The sequence below is a fragment of the Desmodus rotundus genome, chromosome 1 (genome assembly GCF_022682495.2).
Source record: "Desmodus rotundus isolate HL8 chromosome 1, HLdesRot8A.1, whole genome shotgun sequence".
In the NCBI taxonomy this organism is placed as follows: Eukaryota; Metazoa; Chordata; class Mammalia; order Chiroptera; family Phyllostomidae; genus Desmodus; species Desmodus rotundus.
The window spans coordinates 199,449,019-199,476,932 of NC_071387.1; the positions used below are offsets into that span (position 1 = coordinate 199,449,019).

The 27,914-nt window shown below is 44.7% G+C and overlaps 1 protein-coding gene across 5 annotated transcripts in view; it reads right to left on the reverse strand.

The window, feature by feature from the left end:
• Nucleotides 1-1,415: 1,415 nt before the first annotated feature.
• The window catches only part of C1QTNF3 (C1q and TNF related 3), a 36,049-nt gene continuing 9,550 nt past the window's right edge, over nucleotides 1,416-27,914 (reverse strand). The window contains exons 1-7 of one of the 5 annotated variants that reach the window (XM_045186426.3): nucleotides 18,819-19,480; nucleotides 13,602-13,713; nucleotides 11,270-11,424; nucleotides 9,524-9,653; nucleotides 8,028-8,127; nucleotides 3,319-3,474; nucleotides 1,416-2,563 (exon numbers count right to left, since the gene is read on the reverse strand). In XM_045186426.3, the coding sequence (XP_045042361.1) occupies nucleotides 2,554-2,563; nucleotides 3,319-3,474; nucleotides 8,028-8,127; nucleotides 9,524-9,653; nucleotides 11,270-11,424; nucleotides 13,602-13,713; nucleotides 18,819-19,274 (1,119 nt within the window). In that variant the 5' untranslated portion in view covers nucleotides 19,275-19,480 and the 3' untranslated portion in view covers nucleotides 1,416-2,553. Of the gene's footprint in view, nucleotides 3,475-8,027; nucleotides 8,128-9,523; nucleotides 9,654-11,269; nucleotides 11,425-13,601; nucleotides 13,714-18,779; nucleotides 19,481-27,914 lie in introns of those variants that run through there. The other 4 variants (XM_024578503.4, XM_024578505.4, XM_045186427.2 and 1 more) reach the window with 4 other exon arrangements.

The following is a 27,914-nucleotide window of genomic DNA, read 5'->3' on the forward strand; positions in this document are numbered from 1 at the left end:
TTCCCAAAAGAAAGGCTCTGTTGCGCTATACGCTGGCCAGAAAAAAGGGAGCAGGTTGTGGGACGTACATTCTAAACCACCAGCAGCAGCGCTGGATGGAGAAGATGAACACGTGCCCGTCCCGGGGTTGCCAGGGCTCTTTCATACGATGTGTTTGGGGGGAAAGATTTAAGCGGCTTTGAAAAGATTTATGTTGACTATAGATAAGGCGGTGGGGAAAGGTGAATTAAACAAAGTTCTGGGATGGGTGAATAGTCTGTAAGGAAGAAGTATTTGATGCTTCTGTGTTGGTTGCGGGCACATCTGGAAAGTTCCTGTGTAACAGGATGCTGTGGCATCTGGTGGACAGCTATTCTTTCCAGATAGCTGCTTGGAAGTTGGTTCAGTTTCCACACACACTCAGGAATGCTGGCGGCTTTTTGTTGGTTTCCGCCGTTTGCTGGTGACCTCTTGACTCTTCCTCCCACGCTCCGGCCTGCTGTAATTTAAGGTACTGCATCTCAGAATTTTTCTCTTGTCAGGTCAGGTTTTTAAGAGAAAAATTTTTCTCTTAAAAACCCATGGAAGGTAAGTATTGTGCTTTAAATGCTCACTCGCTCCTGGAATAAGTAGCACAGTATCTTTGCACAAAGGAGACGTTTTAGTAATTCCAGCCATGCCCTTTGCGGTTTACATTTAATTATTTTATCCTCTTCTTGAATATTGTTGGCTTCAGCTTTTGTTCACGATGTGCTCAGTGAAATTCCTTTCATAATTTCCTGTTTGTTGTTCAAAGTTCAATGCAACTCTTTCTCCACTGGGAACTCACCCGACCTGATCACTTTGTGGAGCAGCTCTGCCAGGTGCCGGTCGTACCTCTGCAGGAAGCAGAAACCCACGGGCTTCATTTACGGAGTTTGCTTTCCCTTGGATTTTAGAATTTAAAAGTTGGTTGCTTAGCTGGTAGCTTTGAATTTCCCATGACCCCTACCTTCTATTTCCTAGACTTTCAAATCTAATTCTGGCCATGAGTCAAACTGTGAAACATTGATAATTATCTTGGCCTTCTCCCAACCTTGCTTACTAATCACTCTCACCACACCCAGGACTTAATTGCAAGCCCCAAATGCTTTCAACCGGCCCAAACCAAATCTTGGTGAAAACTGGGATTTAGGCATCGACATAGAAAGACTTCAGCTTGCGATGAAGAGCCCTTCCCCTTCAAGATACTCAGATTTCATTAGGGTCCTCTAAACACCCATGTCTTCAAAACTCAGGTTGAAGTGATAACGTAAAGTAGCTGAAAAGGAGAGTTTTTGGTAGACAGGTGACCCTGCTCTGTGCCCACATAATAGGCTGTATGACTTCACTTCATCTGCAGGAAAATATTTTAACTTTGTGTTAACAAATCATAGTGACTCACAATTGTATGACTATTCAACTTTATTAAGAACATTGTAAAACAGTACATTTAACAAACGCGTGTTTATTTTTCACATAATGTTTATTACATTTGTCTTGCCTCATTTTGATCTAAAGCCAGGCCAATATCTTCCTCTAGGTACTTTAGTTGAAGTGTGTGTTCTTTAGATACGGAATCCTTCTGGATAGCATGCAACATCCAAGTATCTCCTGCCGATGGGCTTTTACAGAACATGACATTCGGTAATAGCAAACTTCAACCCATGACCCCACCGCTCCAGAGGAAGGGGTGAGGAGCCGGGGACATATACAAAGTCACAAAAACATTTCCAGTCAAGCACATTATAGCTAATATCCATTCACCTTTAAATCACATTGCATGTGGATTCAGAAAGAGATTAAAAATATTCACAAATGGAAAGGAAAGGGTCAAAGGCTGAATTGAACATGAAATGCATTGTTAGCTAACAGGGTGACCCTCATTGAGTTTCTCTGCCTCCAGCCATGGGGGGTAATCAATACAAGTAAACCCACAGTTTAATAGCCTCTGTGGAAGTTCAAATTGTAACAGAAAATAAATTAAGGGCTCATTACTGCTAAGGGGCTTTATTATGTGATATTTGTCAGGTAGGCAACTCTCAAATAGTGCATTTTAAATGTGATTAAACATCAGGGGAACCACATATTTCAATGATGCTTTTTTCACTTTAAATAAACCAATTTTAGGCATTATCTTTGGGTATTATCTTCAGATTGTATCTATGGTGCATTCACATTAATATTCCTTTGGTGACTAATTTAACCCTTGAAGAATAGATTTTGGAGGGGAGGGATAAGCAAAAGTCAAGTGGCACAGCTGCTCTGTAGATATTGGTTAAATATGGGTAATCAAAAAAAGCCATATCATTTTTATTTTAAAAAGGTTAAGAGATTTTTATCATATGTGGCATTCTAAGTGGAATGCCCTTATATTTTGTGTCCATTAGTTTGACTGTATATAACTGAGTCTACAGCTTCTTCCACACAACTTGTCAGCATGCGCAAAGTTTATTAGGGTAATTTCTAGATTGAGAAAAGGAAGGTGACGATATCCGTACAATGTGGACCTCAGCGCACCTCTGGCCGGTTCTGCAGATCAGCGTCAGCAAGGATCTATGGCGCTCTAAGAAACGAAGTGAAGCGTCAGTCTCATACACCAGGTCTGGGCAGCCCAGTCCCTGGTCGTGAGGAAATTCCAATGCAAACTATTAGAAGTTCGGCTGTAATTACAGCAGTATTGTTACTGAAAAAAGATGAGTCGATTATCTGTAGGCACTGTGCGTACTTTTGCTATCTAAAAGCTATCAGGAATTCCTAAAAAAACAAAGCTACACTTTATTCATGAATATTGACCCACTGGATCAAAGTGTGACTTCCCAGCCGTGGCTTTGCAAATGATTCTGGCACCTCGATCCTGGCAGTGGCCCTGGCCTTGCCCGGCCCCACCGTAATCACCGCAAACTGTTTGCAGCGGAGTTATACTGATGAACCCCAAACCTCAGGGGTTCCTGAAAGCTGCTATTCGGTGAAAAACAGAGCTGCCCAAACTCTTTGCAAATGACTTCTCTGATGGGAACAATTATTTCCAACCTGTATCAAGAGGGCAATTCTCTTTTAGGTGCCTAGGGAAGAGTGATATAAGTGGTAAGTATACTAGTCAAGGTCACGTGAGAAAACTGGTTTGTGTTTTCATCTTCTGAGCCCCTGAGTCATCCTGCACTATTGCTGTATCTGTAGCCTGATTAGCAATGTAACCACAAAGTTTCTTTAAAAAATGCAACATATAGAACCCTCAACTCTAATGTTCCTCAGATCATAACAATGCCAGTTCAGCTACAATTCTTCCCCAAAGTGGAGCTGGTCTATCCGTATATTTACTTAGTTTCAAAAAGCAGGAAGCCTGCAAAGGTGGAGAAGCGCTGGTGGTCCCCATGAAGAGCGCCATTGCCCATTCTCAGCCAAACCTCATCTCCTTTGGCCAGCTTCAGCACTGCGTGGTTGCTGGACGTATCCGATTTCCCTTTTGTTTCATAGCTGGAAAGAAAAAAAGGCACCAGCTACTTAGTCTTTGCAGGGGACAGCCTGCTCTTTACCCACATCTGCCCTTCTCTGTCAGCTCGCAGGCATTAGGCTTAGTTCCTTAAATGACGTGTGAACAGATGACATGTGCCACTGTATTAGAATTGGCCAGTGCACCCCTCACAAACACCCCTCCTTGATCATTTCTCATTGTGATTGTGAGGAGTGGTAATGACAATGAGCAGAATGACCATGGAAGTTACATGTTGAAGCCTGAGTTCTTGAAGATGATGTAGAGGAAAGCTCTCTGTTGTCCACCACAACCAGAAGAAAAAAAACACCCTGGACTGTTCCATGAGAAGAAAAGGAATTTCTACTGTGTTCAAGCCTTTACGCTGGCCAGTGTTACAGCAGTTTGGTCCACCCTAACTAATTTAGAGTTTGGTACTAAATAGGGTGCTGCCATATCCCAAACTAGAGCACAGACACTCCTCAGCTTATGATGGGATTATGTCCAGTTAAACCCGTGGTAAGTTGAAATATCGTAAGTCGAAAATGTATTTGCTTCACCTAACCTACTGAACATAATAGCTCAGCCTGGCCAACATTAAGCATGTTCAGAACACTTACATTAGCCTACAGTTGGGCAAATCTTCTCACACCATGAATGCACTGTAGAGTATCAGCTATTTACCCTCGTGATGACGTGACTGGCTGGGAGCTACGGCTCTTGCTGCTGACCAGCATCATGAAACTCGAAGTAGGGCTTCTACTGAATCCGTATTGCTTTTGCACATTTGTAAGGCAGAAAAATTGTGAGTCGAACCCTCAGAAGTCAGGGACCGTCTGTGGGTTGCACTGACTCATGGTCGGGCAGAGAGCAGTGAAGAAGACAAATACTGTGGGCTTGAAACTGCAGAGCCACGTTATGCTGTGGCAAAAACATTTGAGAAAACATGTGGTAACTTGGAAGGTAGACCTAAAGCCTGCAAGCTTATCCTCTAAGAAAGGGAGTGATTGAAAAAGGTAAAATACTCTTTGCTTCTTTTAGAAAGATGTTGCTACTATAGGACAGCTCAGACAGGAACCAACATGTTGGAAGCAGAGGAAGCAGAATATTGGGGCCTAATAGGGTTGGAAAAGCCAAGTGCTTTTATACAAGGAAGGACAGAGCTACAGTCGACTTTGGCCTATTAAGACTTCTCATTCAGTCAAACAGACACAGCCTGTGACACAGTCAGGTGGATTAGCCACAGTGCCTTTCTAGGACAGTGTCTTTAATAAGGAGTCGGGAAAACGGGACCGCCACATGCAAAAGAATGACACTGGGCCACTATTTTATACCCTGTGCAAACATGAACTCAAAATGAATTAAAGACTTGAATGTAAGACCTGAAACCGTAAAACTAGGAGAAAACATAGGTGTTGAGCTCCTTGACGATAATCTTTAGAATTTGAAACCAAAAGCAAAGGCAACAAAGCAAAAGTAAATAAGTGGGACTACATCAAACTAAAAAGTTTCTGCACAGCAAAGGAAACCATCAACACATGAAGAGACATCCTACTGAATGGGAGAAAATATTTGCAAATCATATATCTGATAAAGAGTTAACATCCAAAATATATTTTGAAAGCTTATACAACTTAATAGCAAAAGAAAAGAAAATACAAAAAATCTGATTAAAAATGGAAAGAGGATCTGAACATTCTTCTAAAGAGGACATACAGATGGCCAACAGGTACATGAAAAGGTACTCAACTTCATTAATTATCAGGTAAGTAAAAATCAAAACCAGAGTGAGATATCACCTCATACCAATTAGCATGGCTATTATCAACAGACAAGAAATAACAAGCATTGGCACAGATGAGAAGAAAAGGGAACCCTTGTGTACTGTTGGAAGGAATGTGAATTGGTGCAGCCAATGTGGAAAACAGTACAGAGGTTACTCAGAAAATTAAAGAGTTTACATATGATCCAGCAATTCTATTCTGGATATTTATCCAAAGAACATGAAAACACTGACTTCAGAAGATGTATGTACCCCCATGTTCACTGCAGCACTACAAAATGTGGAAGCAACCCAAGTGACCTCGATGGAAGAATGAATAAGGAAAATGTGGGGTATATACAAGCAATGGACTATCATTCAGCAATATGAAATGAAATCTTGCCCTTTATGACAACATGGATCAATCGTGAGGGCATTACGCTAAGCGAAATAAGTCAGACAGAGAAAGACAAATACTGTATGAGCTCACTTACACGTGGAATCCAAAAGAAAAAAAAATCTTATACAAAGAGCAGATGGGTGGTTGCCAGAGGTGGGCGGGGGGGGGGGGGCGGGCAAAATGGGTAAAGGGAATCAAAGGTACAAACGTCCATCTATAAAATAAATAGGTCATGGGGATGCAGTGGAAGGCATGGTGACCATAGTTAATAATACTGTGTTGCATGTTTGAAAGTTGCTATAAGAGTAAATCTTAAAGGTTCTTATCACAAGAAAAAATTATTTTACTATATATGGTGATGGATGTTAACTAGACTTATTGTGGCAATCATTTTGTGATAGATACAAATCTTGAATCATTGTGTTGTGCTTCTGAAATAAATGTAAGGTTGTATGTCAATTATACCTTAATACAAAAAGTTTCAAACAAACTACCATGCTACCGAAGTATATTGTTTTCGAAAGTCTTCTGGGAGCCACCATGAGGTTGAGAGACAAAGACATGAAGACCAGAAATAAGGGAAATAACAGGCTGAAAAACAATAGGTCAAGAAAGTAACATTGGATGTGGCTTACTAACACATATAACTGACTGGCAAATAGATAAAAAAATCCGCTTAGTTTCTGAGAAAATAGTATTACCTACCCCCCCCCCCAAAAAAAAAACCAAGCCTGATCTAAAAAGAGCTTGGGATGTTCAACTAAATCCTCTTCGCCTTCAATCTGCACCAGCAGAAGGTGGGCTGTGAACGACCCCAAGGAGAACTTACTCACGTTTCAGACGTAGCCATAGAGACAAAGAAACACGGACAGAATCAGGGCCCAAAGAGGAAAATAGCCCAGAGACTGACTTGAAGAAAAGGGCTGCTCATCCTGCGGCGCTGGGCTCTGAGCGGCAGGCGCGGACTGCGGTTTACGGGACTTCCCACGGGGACAGAGATGGAGAGACGTGTGTTCATTTTTTTAATTTTGTAATTGAATTTCTTTCATCACCATTTATCCCCCTTATACTCCCTTCCCCTGCCATCACCACACCGCTGTCCATGTCTATGAGTGCTTTTTCCTTTCTGCTCGATCCCTCTACCTCCCTAACCTCTCCCCCACAGCTGTCATCCTGCTATTTATGAGTTGAGACATGGATTCTCAGTGTGGGAAGAAGGGTTCGACAGATGCTCGGCAGCCAGGGGCCAGAGAAGGCCAGCCGTTCACCAGACTTTACGTCCCCTCTCCCACAGGAGCTCCTCTACGTAGCCTTGCTGTCCTTGGTTGGGTGAAGTTGAGCAGAGAACAATGTGGCAAAGTTCTCCGAATAGAGCGCCTGATGCATAAAAATTTCCACAAGCTTGTTGCGCTTTCCTCCTTCTGATTGTGCCAAAGACAATGGCCAGCGAGAATTTGGGAGTCAATTTTACAGAAGGCAGAACTGCTTTCACCAGATTACATTTTCAAAAAGAAGGCAGACACCCACCCTCTCCTTCCAGCCTCCACACAATCTCGTCCTCCTCCCTTTCGGCCTCATACCTTCCCCGACCTGGAGCGGGTCAAGAAAACTGCATTCTGGGGTGGTGGAGCCACTATATTCTGGACCTCTGTGTGGCAGCATCCTCATCTACCTGACTCATCCCTTTCTTGTTTGGCATTTCTGACATGACCCCCCACTGGAGGCCAGGCTCCAGAAGCAAATATGGCAGCCCTCACAAGTCATCAAAAATAACATGGAAATGAGAACAGTCACAGAGTTTTTCATAGATAACTCACCACCCATTTACTTATAGAGAAGATGTTGGCTGTCTGCCTCTCTCCCACATCCTAAGCTTACATCAGAGCAAGTTGAACTATTTCTTCTTAAAATATTTTTTTTTCGAAGGAGCCCTGGTGCCAGGCTGCTAGGATAAATAACAGAGCAGAAACACAGCCAACTGAGAAGAAGCTACTCCCAGCTCTCAGCCCACCAGCCCACAGGGATGGCAGAGAAGGCTGTCAACAGGGCTGAACTTTAAGCAGAGGGCATGGGGGTGGCAGGGGCCGGTAGAAAAGCAGAAGAAAAGGATGAGAGAGAAGGAAAGAGGTCATGAGCTAAGAAAAGAATACAAATCATTAGTTGTAGGGAGTGTTGCTCGTAATTAGCTCAAGGCCCCTTAGCCTATTTATGCTCACGGTCATCAGGTTTATCTCTCCCCAGTGACATCATCTGGCCATATATCGGTGCCGGGAGCTCTCAGTGATGACAGGGTCCACAGCAGGCTCTGTCGATTCCTGCAGGGTCCCCTGGCATTGGCCATCCTTTGAGTGAACATGGTGGCATGGATGTTACCTATGATGGAAAAGACCACCCACCTGTACATGCTGAAGACTGTATTTCCATTGTGCATGAGGTACACATACACTTCCTCAACGTCCTCGTGCTTCATCATACTGAAGGTGAAGAAATACACACCTGAAAAAGGCGGATATTTAGTCACATTTATATTACTATATGGTGCACTGAAGACCATGACGTAGCAGGGAGATGAGCCATGTGACTTCATACTTGTTGATAATCTGTGTGGTGTGTAGGTTCCTCTTGGCCCTTAATTGTCCTGGTGACCCTTTGTCTGCTCTCACCTTGAAAGTGCTTTAAATTTTTGACACAATATTGATTTATAGATAGATAGGGAAATATACGTGTAAGTGCATGGGTTACTATAAAAAGATACACAAACATCACAGTAGCAGTGGACACATCTAGTATCCAGATCTTGGTTTCTAAATACTACTCTCCAATAAAAGGAAAAGGCTCCCTGGAAAAGTGGGTATTTCCGAAGCTGGGACAGGGGGAAATGCAAGATGAGCCTGAAACAGCTCGTGGTGCTAGAAAGTAGGGAAGTTTCGGGGGACTGATTAATGGCTGTCAAATCTGCCCATGTCCTGAAGTCCCCAGCGCCTGTAAATGCTACCTTATGTGGCAATAGGGACTTTGCAGGTATTATTAAATTCAGAATCTTGAGATGGGGAGATTATCCTGGATCATTCAGGTGGCCCCAAGGGAATCCCACTGCCCCGATGAGAGAGCCAAAGAGGTCAGACCTGCGAGAGAAGGTGGTGTGACAAAGGAAGCAGAGATTAAAGTGATTTGACCAAGGGACAGGGGACGCTGGCGGCCTCCACACGCTGGAATAGTCCCTGATGCTTCTAGAAGAACAGCACTGCCTAGACATTGAGTTCAGTCCAGTCGGACTGAGTTTGGACTTCTGACCTCCAGGGTTATAAAAGAATAATTTTATGTTTTAAGCTCCTTAGTTTGTAATTTGTTACAATAATGATGGGAAATGAATACAGAAGGGCTTAAATTTTTTTTTTAATGTTTACAGATTTTTAAAAAGATCAGACCCTCCTTGGGATGGTGGCAAGGAGAGAATAGTGTTATGACACACTCAATTGTGAGAATTATAATATAAGAACTTTCAAAGTCAGGGATAACTATGTCCTCTTAGGGATTATTTGATTCAGTTCAAATCAGAGACAGTAATCTTAGTAACCATGGCCATCATTCTAGAAAGTGTTTTTGTCTTTTCAGATTCTTATTTATTTACTTTGAAGTTCAACAGAAATCTATGGACCATCTGCTTGTCTTAACCAGAATTAGAAACAATCCTCGATTCCTTAATGTCTTCCTTTCCTTGTTCCCTTTCCCTTCATTCCTTCCTTCTTTTCCTCTTTCCTCTCTTCTTTCTTCCCTCCTCCCCTTTTTCCTTCCTCCGTCCCTCCTTCCCTCCTTCCCTCCCTCTTTCACCTTCTTCCTTCTTGATTGCTAGGTTGATTAATTCAGCCATTCCCTTGTTTTTACATCTCACCTGATACCGGGGCCCCAAATCTACCCGTCATGACATCAAAGAAGTTTCCGATGTTGGTCTCAACGCTGCTGAAAATAATGCCACTATTCTGATTGGTGAAGTGTGTTGCCAGCGAAGCCATGAATGCAATCTAAGGAAAGAGTTGGGGATAATTAATAGGCAATTTCTTTTAAAGACATAAAGCTTTTATACAGGTGAGTTTATTTCAACACTATTTGTAACAGGAAGATGGGAAATCACTTAAACATTAATCTATGAAGAATGAATTAAATAAGTCATGGTACTTTCTAACATTTTTATGCTATGTAGCCATTAAAATAACCATGTATATTAACAGTTCTTCTGATTGTGTGTTTCAAGGAAAGTTAGACTTTAAAATGCTTTTTTAAATGTTAAATTTCTGTTATCAAACCATATTGGAAAAATCTGGGTGAAATCTTACATGTATACCTATTAAATGCTCCTCAGTATATCAAGGATCTTTGAAGCCCTTAGCCAGGGTACGACCACTCACAGGTTTGGGGTTAGAGTTTCAGCTTCGAGAATGTTTATCATCCATCTTATCAGGTACCTTTAACCTGGCCAAGTGGCCTCTGTCTCTGTAAATTTATACTGGCACATGGCTCCCAGGTTGCTAAAATTATTAAGCAACATTCATGGAAAAGTTACAAAACCACAAAAGCAGTTAGAGTAGCACACGGGACCTCTAGTTTACAAGGCCCAGAAAAATGACAGAATTCATCCACAGTCAAGCAACCACTGACTGCCCAAATAAAAGGCGAAGTATCCCCCCCACCTTTCAGACAAGAGTTGCTTTATATTCTAGTTCTTGAAAAATCTCTCATATTACAGTCCATTCCCTCAATTACTTTATTTGAACCACAACGTACTAGTTCAGGAAGACATACCAACCGGAAACAACTTTAATGAAGAATGCTAACCTTCAGTGTTCCTAGGCGTCCCTTGGAAGAATCGATTTAAAAACTATTAGCCAAAAACGGGTCAGATTTAGTAATTTTCTCGGTAACCTAACTTCATATTTTCAGATTTTAGATGTTATTGGTAGCAAAAAATGTAGAAGATCACTTAAAAGAGAAATAAAAAAATAGACAAATAGATACTTGGGATACAATGTCCAATTCCAGCCTCATAAATAAATTTTAAAAACTTTAAGATGAAATAAATATGATCTGGTCTGGAAATCTGTGGGTGGATTACAAAATAAAATGTCTCTAGTGATAAAGAAGACATTAATGAGAAATATTTAAATAAAAATTTTGCCATAAAAATCTGAGTTGATAGAAAGTAAAATTTGTACCTTAATGTGTGATTTATATTCAAATGTAACAAAATTAATAAATAAGTGGAATGTTCAAATGTCTATTTATAATAGTTCATGTATCTAGAAGTTTATATATTCAAGTTGCCAAAAACCTTTTTATTTAGCATATCTTCAAATTTGGGAAATGGGAAATGAGCTGATATTCAGGGTTGTCTTGTATTTGGTCTACTGAGGGAATTGAATTTCATCCTTGGAAAGTTTTTCTCCTCCATGAGAATGATCGCAAAGCACTCGGAGCGGCACAGGCCTTGTGCCAACATCCTGTGCTAGAGATGCGTGAACCAAGACTCACATTCACTCAGCGTGCGTGCGAGCTTGAGGAAGCACCCGAGCCTTCTGAATCCTGGCCCCTGATGCTCGGGACAATGCAGAAGTCACCTGGAGATGTGCTGAGGGTGATTTACCTGCAGTTCTGGTGGAATCCCCGGGTAGCCCTTTTCTCCTTTGGGGCCGTGCTGCCCCCGCTCCCCTCGTGGGCCCAGGTCACCTTTGTCTCCTTTCTCACCTTTGGCCCCTTCGTGACCAGTGGCTCCGTTATTGCCATTGTTTCCGTGGTTTCCTTAAACAACCAGACACCATCGCATGAGGAAGCCCATCACTCATACCACCAACTTTTATACAAACACAGCCCCAAAGTGCACACACCCAACTGCGAAAGGGACCATGGGAAACAGTCCCAAATACAGCCACGGAGGCGCCATGACGTGAGGTCTCTTTACACGGGACACTGAAAACAGCCTTAGAGACTCTTAAGACTCCAAAGCCTGTTATTCTCATCAAGCAAGACTTGGATGAAAAAAAAAATTGTGCAGAAGATTGATCATCAAAGCATCACCTATAATAGCAAAGATTAGAAACCACCTAAATGCCCACCAATCCTGGAAGGGCTAAGTTTTAAAAAATTACACAATCAGGAGATGATGTTATATAGTCACAAAAAAGGATGCTAAACAAAAATATTTAATAATGTTAATATTTGTTACATTTTTATATAAAAGGCTAAAAATCGATAAAGACAGCATAATGCCATGTGTGGATATAACACACACACACATAGTATCATGCATATATGTGTGTTTTATATCAAAGGGGGGAAAAGACTAGAACAAATTACATAAAAATACTTACAGTGTTGCTTTCTAAACGGATGAATCATGAGAGATCTTTGTGTCCTTATACATTCTTTCCTGCCTTTTTCAAGTTTTCAACAAAGGACATGTAAAATCTTTGATTAAAAATTACAACTTTTTATAACTTTGGAAACAAGATTTGGATAACAATCTCAGCCCTTCCCTTCACTTTGCCACTATGGGACAATTTCTATACCGCTTTTCTTCTTACGTTTGTCGAATTCCAGGCCCTTTTGCTGTTTATTTTGCCTGCCGCCCCGACCAGTCATCACACCAGGACTGCGATGCTTCCAGATGGATGAACTCTGACTGTGTTTACAGCTTAGTGAGCTAATGACAGAACTGCTCCTGACGGCACATTGGGCCAAGGCCAGCCTGTCCTGTCACCTCAGAAGAGTCTAGACCCAAGAAGATTTTAGAAGGGTCTGAGTATCTCCTACCTCCAGCCACTGCACCTGCTGCTGGCTGCCCTCGAGGGTCAGTGACATTATTCCAAGCCAGTAATCACAACTGAAAGTCTAACGGGCATTTTCTCATTTTAAATTTGGTTACATTCAGGAAACCACTTAAAGGTATTTAAAAAATTGAACGTCATCTGATAAAGGTTAGTATCAACAGGGTAAATCAAGAAAGAACAACATTGCAATGAGGGGGAGGAGGGTAGAAGGGGGACAAATGATAATGGGAAAAAATACAATTAAAAAAAAAGAAAGAAACAGCTTTACAAAACAGAAAAAACCCACAGGCCTGGGACAGCACTGGGAGAGTGGGGACGGCAGAACGGCTGGTCTGCGGGGCCCAGCGGCGCACCACCGCCCATGCGGGGAGCAAAAATATCCCCATTGCCCAAGAGAGGCGTAAAAGCCAGCTGAGAGACAGCTGAACGTGACAGACCCTGAGGCCGGGGGAGAGAGATTGCGCTGAACAGAGAATCTGACGGAAGGATGGATAGTAGCTCGGTGAACCGCGCTGTGGAGACACCTGCAACCCAGACCAATAAACTCTCCGCTCCTTCGCACCCTCACTTCATAAAGTCTCTGAAAGTTAGATAGAGTGTATCGCATGAACCACACTGTGGCAGAAACACTGAAACAACGTACAGCCCCGCTAAGATCAGGGAGTCCCATGCTGCATGATGCTGAAGAGCCTCCAGCCTGTGAATCTGGTGCCCCAGGGCTCCTGGCGCTGTGGGACCCTTCAGTGGAATAGACAACGAATGTGACAGAGGTTTCGCTGTTCCAGCTGAACTGTCTCCACAAACCCAGTCTACTCAACTCCGTCTCGCATTTTCCACATGTACACTTTATCTTTTTTAATATTTTATTTATTTTTAGAGAGGGGAAGGGGGGAGAAAGAGAGAGAGAGAAAAACATCAATGTGTGGTTGCCTCCTGCACACCCCCTACTGGGGATCTGGCCCGTAACCCAGGCATGTGCCCCGACTGGGAATGGAACCAGAAGGGCTGCAGGCTGGAGCTCAATCCACTGAGCCATACCAGCCGGGCATGTGTACACTTCAGATCACACACATCCATCCACACATTCACCTGGCTCCTGTCTGGGCACAGTCTATTAGGCCGGCAGTAGTGCCTCTCTGCCATCCTTACCTGGAATGCCAGGGGGGCCGGGAGGTCCAGGTGGCCCTTGGAAGCCTCGGAAGCTGTAATCTCCATGGCAACACTTGCTGCAGTCAGGGGGCAGCCCTCCGGTAGGTGGAGACTTTAAAAAGAGACGAGGAGAAGCTTCAGGACAAGGTAATTGGGACTTTTGGATTTCACTGGCCTGGTTCCCTAGGTAACTTTAACTCCAAACAACGCACAACAACATCAGAAAACACGGTGCGGGGGTGGGGATGTTATCAGCAAGGGAGTCAGGGGTAGCTAAGGGGAGCCAGAGATCAAAAGGAAAAGGCAACAAGAGAGCCAACAGAACAAACTCTTTGGACAGGAGTGTGAGTGGGCATGGGGGTTGGGGCAGTACTTCTGAGAAGTACTTTTCTGCTGGTACTGAAGACAGCAAAGTAGGCAACTCCAGAAACATCACCTTCTTCCCGAACTGCCAGGACCCTCTGGTGTAGCTGAGTTGAGTTAGATGATCCTCAAATAAGAATTACCAACTTCAAACACTGTTGTTGAGGCTAGATTCATGATATTGGGTTAAGAGTTCTTAGAAATTTTCAGTTGTAGCTCTAGCTTTTCAAACAGCCACAACATACTCAGATTGCCTTAGGAAATCGAGAAAGTGAAGTATTCAGTAGTCCAACACTTTTTTATGAATTATTGCATTTTAAGTTTGGTTTTATTGAGAAACCATTCAAAAGTATTTTTTTTAAATTAAGCTTCAGTTAAGAAATATTAACATCGATGGTGGTAAGTCAGAGAAGTTGTTTATTTTGAAACACCTTTAACTTACTCTTATAAACTATTTAATGTGATGTACTGTTTTATATTCCACTTCAAAATTTAAAATGACTTATTACGTTGTTTGAACAAATATTTAATGAGTACATAATGGATACTAAATGCATTCAAACATTATGCTGAGCTAAATGCTTATTTATCTAAAGATAAATTTCTAAAAGTTATGCTTTCATGCCAAAGAGCGAGACAGAGTTAGAGCTGCTTATAAAATTTGGAATCTCCTCTAAATTGGCAACTTGCCTTTTAATTATATCATACCAAAATACTTGTGGAAACGTTCCTAGACACCAATTAGAATCTGATGGGTTCTTGAAAACAGCATATTGTTATTAAGGGATTCATTTTTAAAAGGAAAGAAGGGAGGAAATGAGGAAAGAAGAAAAAGAGAGAGAAGGAGAGATGGAGGGAGAAAGGAAGACCGTAAAATCCACATTCTCTCTATCATTAGAAATTCAAGCAGAAAAGTGGATCAAAGCTTTGCATTGCTGTTCATCTCAACTTTACTTTTTTAAAATAAAAAATGGGCTTACACTCTTCCCTTAGTCTCCCATTCCCCTGTCCTAGCGGCCTCCGCCCAGCCCTCCCAGGACAACGCAGGACAGTGTCTGTGGCCCTGCGACAGCTTGGGGCCCAGTCTGGAATGATCAGGAGCTGCAATTTGGAGCTGACTCTTCATCTAGTCTTCAGTCTACGAGACCCAACCATGGGCAGGTATGAGAATCTATGAAAACCTTTCATAAAACTGGTGGAGGAAAAGAAACAGCAAAAGTCATTGGTGCGAGACAAGGGTCTTTAGACTCTTGGAAAGTCAGACGCCACAGCACTGCCCCACCTTCTAATCCAAAGATGCAGTCTGAGAAGTATTCCATGATTTCCTGGTTTGGTCTTGCAAATGTGAAACTACAGCTCTTTAAGCTCCAAGAAATCCAGTGCCAATAATGGATTTTAGAGAAGAAGGGAGTGGAAGGAGGTGATGTCCTGAAGTGGAACCATTTACTTAAGAACAAAATACTGAGACGTTAAGAGTGTCCGAAAGATCACTGGACCGGAACTTGAACTCCCCTCTCAGTTCTGTGTGCCTCTATGAATTTTTTCCAGCTCTAAGAGGCAAACAAAGATGCTCAAGTCTTTCCCAAAGCCTCAAAGAATGACTTAGAAAGATTTTGTTTTTCAAGTCTAGTATCTAGGCTTGAGAAGTTTAGTCCAGGCAATGGGGTTGCCCAGTACCAGAGCTGACTAGGATGGGGGTGCATGCCAGAGCTACTTGGGGTACTTGGAGAGCATAGCGCTGTCACCCAAGTGGGGAGGGACTTCTGGTTACTACTAGTTGGCCCCTCCTGAGAATCCTCCTGCAACATTTCACATGTTCCTCTCTCTGGCCTGGCTTCAAAGTGCAGTCAAATGGAGCAATGTTAGTCCGTGGATACACTCAGAATAAGACGGGCAGCATGTGTTAATTATGACATTTTCTCCTAGCTAAGGGAGAATTAGGTAGTCACCGTGTATCACCCTCTTAAGTTTACCAAACCTTTTCCCCAAATTAGGTCAATTTGAATACCAGGAACATGTGAATGGGCACTGTGGGAGGAGGAGGGGGTCTCTAAGACCAGTTCTATGCATTTGTAGATGGAGGCCTAGGAGCAGCTACTCAGAATTCGGCTCTGCCATTAGTAAGTTCTAGGATAGGGAGTCCATAGCTCCTTGTGTAACCTAAGGAAGAGGGAAGAGAAAGGAGCAGAGGGGAAGAGCAACAGACATCCAGAACAAGAAGGGGAGACTGATAAAGGTGAATGGTGCAGAGCTACTGAGAAGAAAATGCCAGGAAAAGGGATTCTAGGTCTGCTCACCCCTCTATCTCTGCACGCTCTAATCCAGGGTGTCTAATCCTTTGTCGTCTCTGGGCCACACTGGAAAAAGAAGAGTTGTCTTGGGCCACTTAAATACACAAACACTAATGAAAACTGAGAAGCAAAATAAAAATGTGCGTAATTTATGATTTTGTGTTGGGCCGCATTCATAGCCATCCTGGGGCGCGTGCAGCCTGTGGGTCGTGAGCTGGACACCCCTGCTCCATAATGGACCTATGGGCAGAGTCATCTTTCTACAACACAAATCCGATCACCTCACTGCCCTGCTATGAACAAACAAACCAACAGAACTTTTGCTGGCAAAGTAAGATCTCAGCTCCTTCACTGGCCAACAGCACCCTCCAGCCTGGCCCCACAATCATCCCACGTCTTTGTCCCGTGGCTCAGGAGCTCCAGCCTTGGCCATCCCTCACGAGCTCCCTCAAGGCTGTTCACCGTTGTACTTTTTTTTTTCTTAATTTCTTCCAGGAATATCCATCCTTTTGTCTCATCTTTGAGACCCAGCTCAGTGGCCACCACCATTCTGACACTTTTTCCCCAACTGCCTTTTGTGCCCAGACTTGGTCACATGGCGTTTAATTATCTGTTCGTCTGTCTCCACTGGAGCCCTTCAGCACTGATCAGAGAGCAGAGCTGGGGCCCATGTATGCCCATCCTAAAGCTTGGTAAATAGTAGAGACACAGGAAATGATTGGTGAAAGAACGAATGAGGAGAAAGGAAAATTAAAGTAAAAGAAGAGGGGTGGGGGAAGTGGGGAGAAGGGGAAGAACACAGTACAATTCTGAACTCCCTGTGGGTGTACATATCCATCGGCAGAAGAGTTGTTTAGAAAATGTCTAGAATATCGATGGCTAAATCTCCTCAGTATCCTGTTGGGGGTTTGTTTGGAAATACTTTAGGAAACTGGGGGAGTTCGAAAGCCCCCCTTCAAAAATAGCCAGAAAGTGGCTTCTTGCCCCCCTTATCTGATTTCAGCATGTTAGATGCCTGGGGGGATGAGAAGTTGGGGGGGAATAGGAATTAATTTGGATTTCAGTGGCCTGCTGGGTATCAGTTGCCAAGAAATAATGACCAATGACAGTCTACATCTGTTTTCTGCTGCTTCTAAGGGCTCCCCCTGCCACGGCTGGGAAACATCCAGCAAAGATCCCGTCTATGCAAAGTCCAGATCAAGGCTTGGACAAAAGTGATATATCTTCCCCACTATGGAAAACACAGTGAGCATCAATCACCCTTTAGCCCAAAGATTGTCAGATGAAAGGACAAGCTGTAAAAGCAGCTTTCAAACAAGAGGTTGTATTTAAAGGTTCTCATTTTGTCTGCCGCTCCATAAAGAAGCAATTTTTTTTTCCTAACATAGCCCCACAGAACTGTGTGGTCAGAAGTGCCAGGTTAGTTTCCAAACTACAAATAATTCTGTGTGTGATTTTGGCCTGATCATATAACCAGTCTCAACCCCAACTTCTCCATCTGTGGTCGAAGGGATTTAGATTTCAACTGCATGTGCTTTGGGGGGGCCTATTTAAATGCATCAAAGCAGTCAATTCTTGGAGGAAACCCTATTTGTTCAAATATCATATAATTCAAAGTAGCTCTCCTTGCCCCTCATCCAATTTCAGCATACTTGATACCTAGAAGGTAAATCAAAATTTGTTTCTTCCTTATGCTGTTCACCTGAAAGCAATATAATGTATGTCAATTATACCTCAATTAAAAATTTTAAATAATTTTTAAAAGGCATTTAAAAACCCTGTTCTTCATGTTCAAAATAAATTGAGTTTCACCAATTTGCCTTTCACTACATTGAAACTTGAACTCATTGCCATACTACCCTAAAAGAGTTCAAGGTGTTCCCTTATTGCTGAGCTTATAGTCTGAGAAATTAATCACATCGTCTGTGGTTATCAGGCATTAAATCATACAATAAGGTTTCTGTTTTAATATACACAGTCTTTGTTTGTTTTAACTCTGGACCTTTTTTAAACAGGCTGGACACAGACACTTAGCCACCTAGAATGCTGTAAATCAGATCAATAAGCCTGGTAAAATATCCCAGTTAACTTTCAAATCAAAGTAAAAAACTCGAAGGGCAGCTTCTCCCTGCTGGGAAGGATGAAGAAAGTCCAGCTCCCTCAGGATCTGTAAATGACTGCCCACAGCCATGGGCTCTCTGTAGGTCAGTACCCCTCCCGTCCAGACAAGGGAGAAGGACCAAGTCACAGCCTAGCAGGGGGCTCGAGGCCCCTGTTGTCCTTTCTGATGGGGCGATTCCACAGCCTCTCTTTATCCCAGCCCCTCCATGCTGCCTCTGCTGATTTTCTAACAGAGACCCACAGTCCCCCTCATCGCACGGAGCAACCCAACAAAGAGACCCACAAGCAGCTCAGCAAGGTCCTCAGAAGCATTCACCCCCAGCATCACAGCTGAAACAGAGAGCAAGAACAGGCAAACTCACAACGCTTTCACAGTAAATCCTTAGAAGAGAATTCTGAGTACCTGGGCCCAGAATGGGGTGATCTGGGCTAGGTCATCTACCTCGGGGTGCGGTAGCTCATCTGGTCTCAGGGGTTTTAGGTCTGTAGAAGTGTTATTATCCACAGTCCCAGTTTTAGCATGGCTCCGCTCTCTCACTTTCTCCCTCCGGGAGCCACCATGGACAGTCTGCTGGTGGCTTTGCACTATTCTCGCCACCACTTTATTAGATCTTCCGCTCACCTCCATGTATTCATCTTGACACAGGCAAAATGGGAGGAAAAACAAAGCCAGCAGGTGCCAACAGATCAGCTGTCCCAGCATGATTCTCAACAGAGCCACAGAGCCTGCCGGAGAAGACAGCCGGGGCTCCAGGCGCCGTGGTCTCCTCGGGCCAGTGCCAGGGCTGGAGCCGAGAGCTGCAGCCGGCCGGGTGGTTTTATACTTTGGTGTGCAATAAATAAGGCTGCAGGCATGCCAGAGGGAATGCAGAACAGCCCATTCATCACTTCCCCACATCACAGGCCAAACGAACTTGTGTGCACGGCTCCCGGTGGTGGGGGTTCATAAACGTCACACCTTGGCACATTTTTTGTTAAAGTGCAAAGAGAACATATGCAACCAGCTGGAAACAGGGAGCATGTGCCTGGGGCTTGCTTTCCTGACAAGACATGTAAAGGCTGTGCCTCTGCAGACTGAGATCCTTTTGGAAAAGCCTCCCCTCGGGCTTGCCAGGAAATCCAGGCTCAGCTGCATTAATCCATCTGAAATGTCAATGGGAGCGCATTCAGGGCAATGGAGAGAGCTCCTGCACTCTCTCTTAAAAGCTAATATTTCCCCCTGTGGTCTGCTTAAAGTAGCCCATTTCCCCTTCCGGACACTGGCAGCAGAGGCCATTGGGCATCCAGAGCACTGGGTTCAATTTAGATGCAGAGTCTCTGGGTTCAGCAAATGCATTTCCCCTGAGTTTGCAAAAGCCAAAGTTGTGTCAAAGTTAACCAAGTTGCTTATTGTCAGAGGAAGATGGAACAGCCTGCTTTGTGTTCAAAGATTGTCTCTGGCTACTCCTCCTTCTGCATATTCTTGATTGAAGTCGAACAAATGGAAAGCACCAAACCAAACACACTACTCCACGTACACCAGGGGAGAGAGGATTCCATTTCCTTTATTCTGCTTGCTACCCTTTTGTTAATTCGGCTGAAGAGCAAGTGCACATTCCCAATCTCTTTGTGATAACAAATCAAGAGAAGTTATATAGGCTTGTCATTAAAAATTGCTTCTGTTTCCACATTTCACTTAATATTACTCTTTCCCTCACTTCCTAAGAAGTCACTGGCCCTGCCCCAGGAGGACTGAAGAGACCCTGGGACTTACAGGGTGTGGATGAGTGGCAAGTGTCTGGTGCCGAGTGGACAAGGGGGCACTGTCAGAAAGCCCAGGCTCAGAGAAGCCGGGCTTGAGGATGATGCGACAGAGCAGCTGGAGAGAGGGAGTGGGTGCCAGGGCCGCTCACAGCTGCCCTCCTCACTCAGCAGAGGGGCCTGAGAACCAATTCCATCTCCTGACGCAAGTTATGTCCCTCCTCCAAGCACCAGACAGCTGCCTCCAGAGCCCACATTTAGGCATTGAAAGGATTTGGTGCTGGTGGTGGAATGAGAGGAGAGGTATCCTGTAAAGGAGAAGCTCTCTGGTGTGCAAATGTAGGGCCTTGGGAGTCCTGCCGATTTGAAGCAGGCAGTTCCCATTGGGTGGGAGGTAGGACACTCTGCCAGCCCCATTCCATAAAGCTATCCTCAGCTCTGCAAAATCTCCTCACTGCATTCTGTGCCGAGTGCTCTCGGCAAACACCCCTGGGGAGGGGAGCACACCAAGCTATCTGGCATTAACTCTTGGTGGAGACAGGAAGGAGAGCACCCGGGGCCTGTGAACAAATAGGTGGATGGATTATCGCTGTGGGAGAAAAGACCCAGAGCAATGTCTCCGTGGGGCGGGGGGGGGGGGGGGGGTTCTCCCTCACCAGGGAAGCCTAGACCCAAATTTTCTGGGAGACCACAAAGCAAGGAATGGCTCTGAAATCTAGGTCACCCAATTCACAAGTTTTCTAAGAGCTGTCTCTGGCAGCTCCCACAGCCTGGACCATCTGGCTAAGTGGCTACAAGTCAACCTCTCCTGACTTTCAGCTGCGCCGAGACTTTCCACGAGTGTTTTCAATCCTTCCATCTATTCTAGCGGTTCTCAATCTTGGCTGCATAATAAAATCAGCCAGAGAACTTCTAAATATATCACTGTCTGGATTCCATCCTAAGCCAATTGAGTCAGAATCTCTAGTGGGGCCTGGGCACTGACAGCTTTTAAAAACTTCACTGACAAGATTCTAATGTACAGCCATGGTTGGAAGTCACTTATCCATCCTCTCCTTGACTTAACAAGCATAAATAATAATAACATCAATAATTTTTTGAGCACTTACCCTGTGCCAGCCAAGTACTTCTTTTCTTCAGCTCACTGACTTTTCTCAGTAAACCTATCATACCCATCTTACAGATGAGGAAATAGAGTCTCAGAGAGGTACAGTGACTTGTCTAGTGTAACCCAGCTGGGAAGGGGTCATCAGGACTTGCCTCTATCTGTCCTGCCTTCCTCCAGAGAAGCAAGGGAAGACCAATGACAGGCTGACCGCAGACAGAAGGCCAGCTCATAGCTCAAGAGGCCTGCCCACTGGAATCTGAGGTCAGAGAGTTACAAGTTGAAATGTGTCACCCAAAAAGATATGGAAGTCCTAGCCCCCAGCACCCATGCGAATGACCTTATTTGGAAATAGTCTTTGTAGAGAGCCACGTTAGGATGAGATCATTAGGGTGGGCCCCAGATATGACTGTGCTTTTATAATGTGGAAAACTTTGGACCCAGAGACAGACACACACACAGGGAGATAGCCATGTGAAGACGGAAGGCAGGGTCAGGGTGATGCAGCCACCAGCCAGGGAACACCCAAGATTGCCAACTGATAGCCAGAACTGAGCAGAAGCACATGGAGCGGCTGCCCCACAGAGCCCTCAGCTCTGTGGACACTTTGATCTCAGATGTCTGAGCTCCGGAACTATGAGACAATCGATTCCTTTATTTAAGCCACCTGATTTCTGCCGCTTTGTTGTAGCGGCCTAGCAAACCAATTCAGAGAGTGTGTAGGGAAGTCTGAGAAAACTCCAGCCCAGAAGATAGCTGTCTTAAAAGATTTAGCCAACTGTGCAAGTTCATGAGCAGAAAGTAGCAAACCTGACCCGGAGAAGACTCCCCAGCCTCTCAATACAGGTCCTTTTCTCTTCGTCCAGCACCTTCCTATTAAATGCATTTCAAACCTTGGCTTATTATTAAATCTTACTTGGGGTTGTCATTTTATACATACTCTGGCAATGCCCCTTGTTCAAAAAAGTGAATTAGCATGGGGCATGATTTCTTGCCTATGGGCTGAGTATTGAAAACATCTAGAATTGGGAGTCTCACTTCTGCACCACTGTCTCTGTGAAAGCCAGGAAAGATGCCTGGGGACACCTGTCTGCAGAGATGCGTGGGGGCTTCCACAGACTCTGGCTTGTTCAGCCGGCCGCACGAGTTCAGACAGGACGTTGGCAGTGCCAGCACCGTGTGCAGCAGAGGTACACAGGAAAACGTGCACAAAGGCAGCTCCGTGAATTAGCTCTGCTAACCGGAGGCAAACGTTTGCTTAGCTTTACAAAGACAGCTGTTATGACATGTGTAGGTGCCCTGTGGCCTCCCCCAGGGCGCTCCGCCGCGGCTTTGGCAGAAAGGAGGTCAGCTGTGGCCTGGCAAGGGACAGTGAAGAACAGTGTGGAACTGAACATGTCTTTATGTCAGCGCCAACTTACAGGGCAGCTAGAGGAGACGGCTGTTTGCGTGATTTCCAGTAGTGGGGTGTGACCACCTCGCTCTACCCTTCCTACTGAGAGGTCCTCAGGGAGATTCTAACATCAAGGCTTGAGCCCTGTGATCTAAACAAATTAAAGGCATATTAAAACACAAATAAAATTAAACTGCTCCCTGAGACGAGCTAGGTTAACTGTGTTGGTTGTTGATGGTGAAGGCGTTTTCAGAGAAGTTTTGTTTGGAGAAGAATTAAAAGAAAAGCACACGTTTTTTTCAGAAAAGAGACATTGTTTTTCATATCAGCTACTGCCGTTTAAAGAAAAATTTTTCACGCATGGCACCAATGGGAGGCGAAATCAGAGGAAGCGTACAAGATGCGCTGGCCAGCTGGTCGGGTGTCTTCACCTTGGTGGAATCCCAGGGTTTAGGGACTGACCCTCCTCATCAGGCACGTGCAAGAGACACACCACCAGTGTCTCCGGAGTGGCTCTGCCTCCACGGCCAGAAGAAGGCTGAGTAAAGTATGTAACGACAGCATTGGAATGAAAAATGTAACTCTCGAGTGGACTAGACAAGTTTCCTTCCTGTGCTTACTGAACAACAAATTCTCCCTGTAGGCCTTGTACGTGAGCAGACAATTCTAATCAGAGTGACGTGTGATAAACAGGAACGTGTGTGTGCACGCATGTCCGTGATGGAATGTGTTGGCTAGTAGAGTACTAATGGCTGGTACCATCCAGTGTTTGTGTCAGTAGTCAGGGTCCAAACAGGAAAACAGAAACCACCTCAGGCATTTCAACAGAGAGAATTCAATACACGGAATGAGTTGAACACAAGGATAGTAACTGCAGGAAGCAAGCTGGGAGTTGAAAGGGAAGAGACTGGTGTCAGAGGAATTTAGAAGCTGGAAGAAGGGGCCCTGCAGAGCTGGCCCTGGGATGACTGAGGACAGGTCACTGCCCCACTAAAGCTGGCACCTCTGTCAGGGTGCCGTAAGGCTGACTGGGAATATAGAAAGATGTTGGCCTGGAACCAGCTACAGCTACCGGAGCGAAGGGCCATTGCTCAGATGATATAAAAACAGCAAGCAAAAGGAACAAGCAAGAGTTTCCTGGGACCCTCCACCTCCCAGAAGCCCCTACTGGCTGGCAAAGGAGAAAAGTAAGTTAGAGTCCTGGTCCCAGTGCCACAAGGCAGAGCTTTGAAGGCTGCAGCGAAGCTGCACCAGTCTGCGCTCTTGGTGCATTCCTGCCACTGGGAACAGGTACTCAGGTTCCAGGGACAGCACTTGAAGACACATCATCCAGGTGGGTCTTTCCGAATTCTCCTTTTATAAACTGTATACAGTTCATCTCCACTTTTACTAATAATTTTCTTTCCGACAGAGGACAATGCAGTCACCCCAAACCTTCCCTGTTTCCCCCTGGAGATGGCATCCGGGACACCTGCATTATACTTAGCGTGTTCACGGACGACCTTCTGAGTCATTCTCTTCCAGGTGACACTGGACACTAACATAATGACCTCCCCCAGGACCGGTGTGCCCCACTCAGAAACCCAGGTTGACTCCTGCCGATGGAGGCCCATTGAGCTTGATCCAGACCCTGAGGCAGAGGCAGCACTGACCCTCGAGAACCCTGTCCCCATGCCGGCCTCCAGGGCATCTGACAAGGCAAACTGCGTTCACATAAGGAAGGCGAGGCAAGTGTTGTTTGCTCAGAGATCTTGCTGAGCGTGAAGCAAGATCCCAAAATTCGAGCTAATCCTCAAAATGGGAGATGGCTGTTAGTCAGAGCTGCGTTATCAGTCAGGGTTCTCCAGAGAACAGAAGCAGCAGGGTGCACACAGAGAGAGAGAGGTTTACTTCAAGGAACTTCCTCACGAGAAGCCAACAAGATCAGCCAGCCGTTGATGTTACAGTCGTGAGTCTAAATGAAGGTGATGTGGGACCGGGGTTCCTCCCTCTTCAGGGACCTCCATCTGTTCTCTTCAGGACTTCAACTGATTGGACGAGGCCCACACCCATCTTTAAAATTTCTTTCACAGCGACATCTAGACTGGTGTGTGACCACGCAACGGGGCACCAAAGCCCAGCCAGGCTGACAGATGAAATTCACCATCACAGGCCTCATTGTGAAAAGTGGATCCATAGCCCAGCACAGCTGGGTACATTTGGTACCCACAAAGAATCATTCAGTACTGCTGGCGCCTAGAAGACAATTTTCTCATCCTGAAATATTGCATGGAGGATGGGATAAAGACTTTGGGAAAGGCCTATGGAGATCACCTCACCATCTCTGCCCCCAGGGTCCCTAAGCTCAGCCTTCCTTGGGCTCCCGTGGACTTCCCCACCCCGATCAGACACTTCCTCCCATTGCCCATTCATCCCCATATGCTTCTCTCTCCTGGTCACTGTCTCCGCCCTAAAAAGCTCTCTCTGATGCTAGACGTCTTGCTTCATGACATTTTGCCAGGCTTATTCAAATAACACAACAGTGGGTTCTTTCTCTTTTTAAAAAATATTTAACCATATTTTTCAGACTATAAGACACACCCAACCCCCAAATTTGGGAGGAAAATGGGTTTGTGACTTACAGTCCCAATGTAGCTTACATTTACATTGGTGAAATATTATGTTATTTATGTTATTAAATATTGTACCACATTTTTTGCTTCAAATTTTTTTTTCCTATTTTCCTCCTCTAAAACCTAAGTGCATCTTATGGTCCAAAAATATGGTATTTATTTCGTTTTTAGAGAGAGGGGAGGGTAGGAAGAAAGAGAGGGACAGAAACATCAATGTGAGAGAGAAACATTGATCGGTTGCCTCTCGCACATACCCCAAGAAGGGACTGAACTTGCAACCCAGGCATGTGTCCTGACTGGGAATCAAACTGGCAACCTTTCTGTTTACAGAATGACACCCAGCCAACTGAGCCACACCGGTCAGGGCCACAGTGAGTTCTCTTGCTGTGACATGTCTGAACTCTTCATTTAGTGCTTAGCATCATGTCCACAGCAGACACTATTTGGGGCCCAAGAATTATTATTCCCTTTCTTCCTCGTAACAGAATCTGACTGTGCTCTTCTTTCTAAAAAAGCAGGTCCCAGGTGCAGGGGTTGAATCTTGGTTGGTGTCATTTTTTGCCAGTGATTATTTGGGGCGTGGACACTGACATAACACAACGTAAAAGAAATCTTCTGCAGTACTTGGGGAGGGACTTCTTGTTCTTAAAAGGCAACATTCACAAAGGGAAATGTGCCTTTTCTGTCTCTCCTTCCACTTAATATTATCCTGTCTATATATGCATATGGCAGAACAGAAAGATGTAAAGGACCTGATCCTTGACTGGCATCCACGAGCCACTGAGTATCTGTCTAATTCCAGACTGCTCAGCTGTCTTGCCATGTGAGATAATACATTTGCACTGTGCACGCCCTTCATGAACATACTGCCTTTCTTGTGTTGTTATTTAGTACTCTCTGCATGCTTGTCTTTTCAACTAGATGGAAGAGCCTTGGGGAAACAACAGTGCATTATTGCACAGAGCTTACTCTGCAACTTGCACATTGCAGATGCTCCACAGGTGCCTTCCAGGAGAGCAATAAGCAGATGGAAAACATACACCAAGTGAGTAGATCGTGCAGACTGATCCGTGAAGGCCTGCCTGAGCTCCGGGAGTTAGAGGGCTGGACATCCTCCTGCCTTTGGGTGTCCCCAGCACGCCTCCTGCATGTGTCAGTCACTCCTTCCCCAGCGAAGCCTTCCGTGACTTTTCACAGCAGAAAGTGTCCTGTGTTTCTGTTTCATTGTTCTCGTCCTGGATGTTTTCCAGCCTCCTTTGCCATTCACTTGGGACCCAGTGAACAGATAGATGGGTGATGATTGGAAGAATGGGTGAGCAGGTGGGCAGATGTCAGAGGGATGGGTGACAGATGGAAGGACGGACAGAGGGACACATGAATTTTGGCTTTGGCTTCAGACCCAACCTCAGTTTGAGTCCCAGCTCCTCAACTTTCTAGCTAGGTTACCTCAACCATTCTAAGCCTCAATTTCCTCCTTAGTAAAATGAGGCTAATGATACCTGTTTCACATGCTGGTTATGAAGATTAAAAGAGGTAATTCTGTAGTAAGTCACTCTCTTCCCAGCAAAATGCCTGGTACTCACTACCTACCACAGTGCAGGGATGGGACAAAAGGGGCAGAGCTAGAGAAAATCATTAGGAAAAAAAAACATCAGGTCAATATAAATTGTATTATGCTTCCTGCTAGTGATTAAACAATTAAAATAGCATTTGAATTGTTAAACCTCTTAACAGGTTTCTGATCAGTAAAACACATTCAGTATTTTTAAGTGCTGGGAGAAAATTTTCCTCCATTGAATTCAGGGTATTGGTGTTCAGTAAATAGTCTGGGAGCCTTGTGTAATTCAAAAAGATATTTTATTAATTTCTTTTACTTTCCAAACGCGCATTTGAGAAAATAAGGATAGATTTCTTTTCTATGCAGAAACAGAAAAAGCTCCTGAAGGAATGCAGCTCTACAGACTTATGAATAACTCAGATAAAACTTTTACTCCATCTTGAAAATTAATCATTAGTTTCAGCAAACAACAGGGCAGCTCTGCCTTGTCTGCTTTCTTGGTCTGCCGCAGCCTGTCCAGGGTCTTCTGGAGGTGCTAAGGAGCAAAGTGTTTCCACATGAGTAGTGCTGAGTCCAGACACTCCACCCGAACCACAGAGGGAGGGGCAGATCTGGGCTTGGCGTCCCGAGTCTAGTTCTTTGTTCCAAGCCTTAATCCAGGCCATGCATGAAAGGCACTCTTGAATTCCAGACCAGCCAGCCGTGTCCCCTAATGAGGTCACTCATCCTGCTGGCTCCAGTCCACTGCTGTGACGTGGTGCTCCATCTCTCAGAGCCTTCGATCTCATCTGTCTGCACGCCGTCCCACAAATCCAGTCAAATGCCCGTGCTCCGTGACTGCATCCTCGGCTGGCCGCATTCGGGATGGACTTCGGTGCAAAAGCAGCCAGAGTTTAGGCACATCGCTGGGCTGTGTATCAGAGGTCCCATAGTTTATGAGCAACAAGAGCACCCCAGGATTTTAAGAAAAGCAGGGCCAGCTACAGCCCATTTAATCTGTTTCTCCACCCCATTGTGTTTGAGCCTGGAATGGCCCAGAAAGAAGTAATATGCCCAAGACAATGCAGCTCATCAGTGGCAGCTCCAGAACCGAAACATAGGTCTGCCGACTTCTAGACCAGTGATGTTCA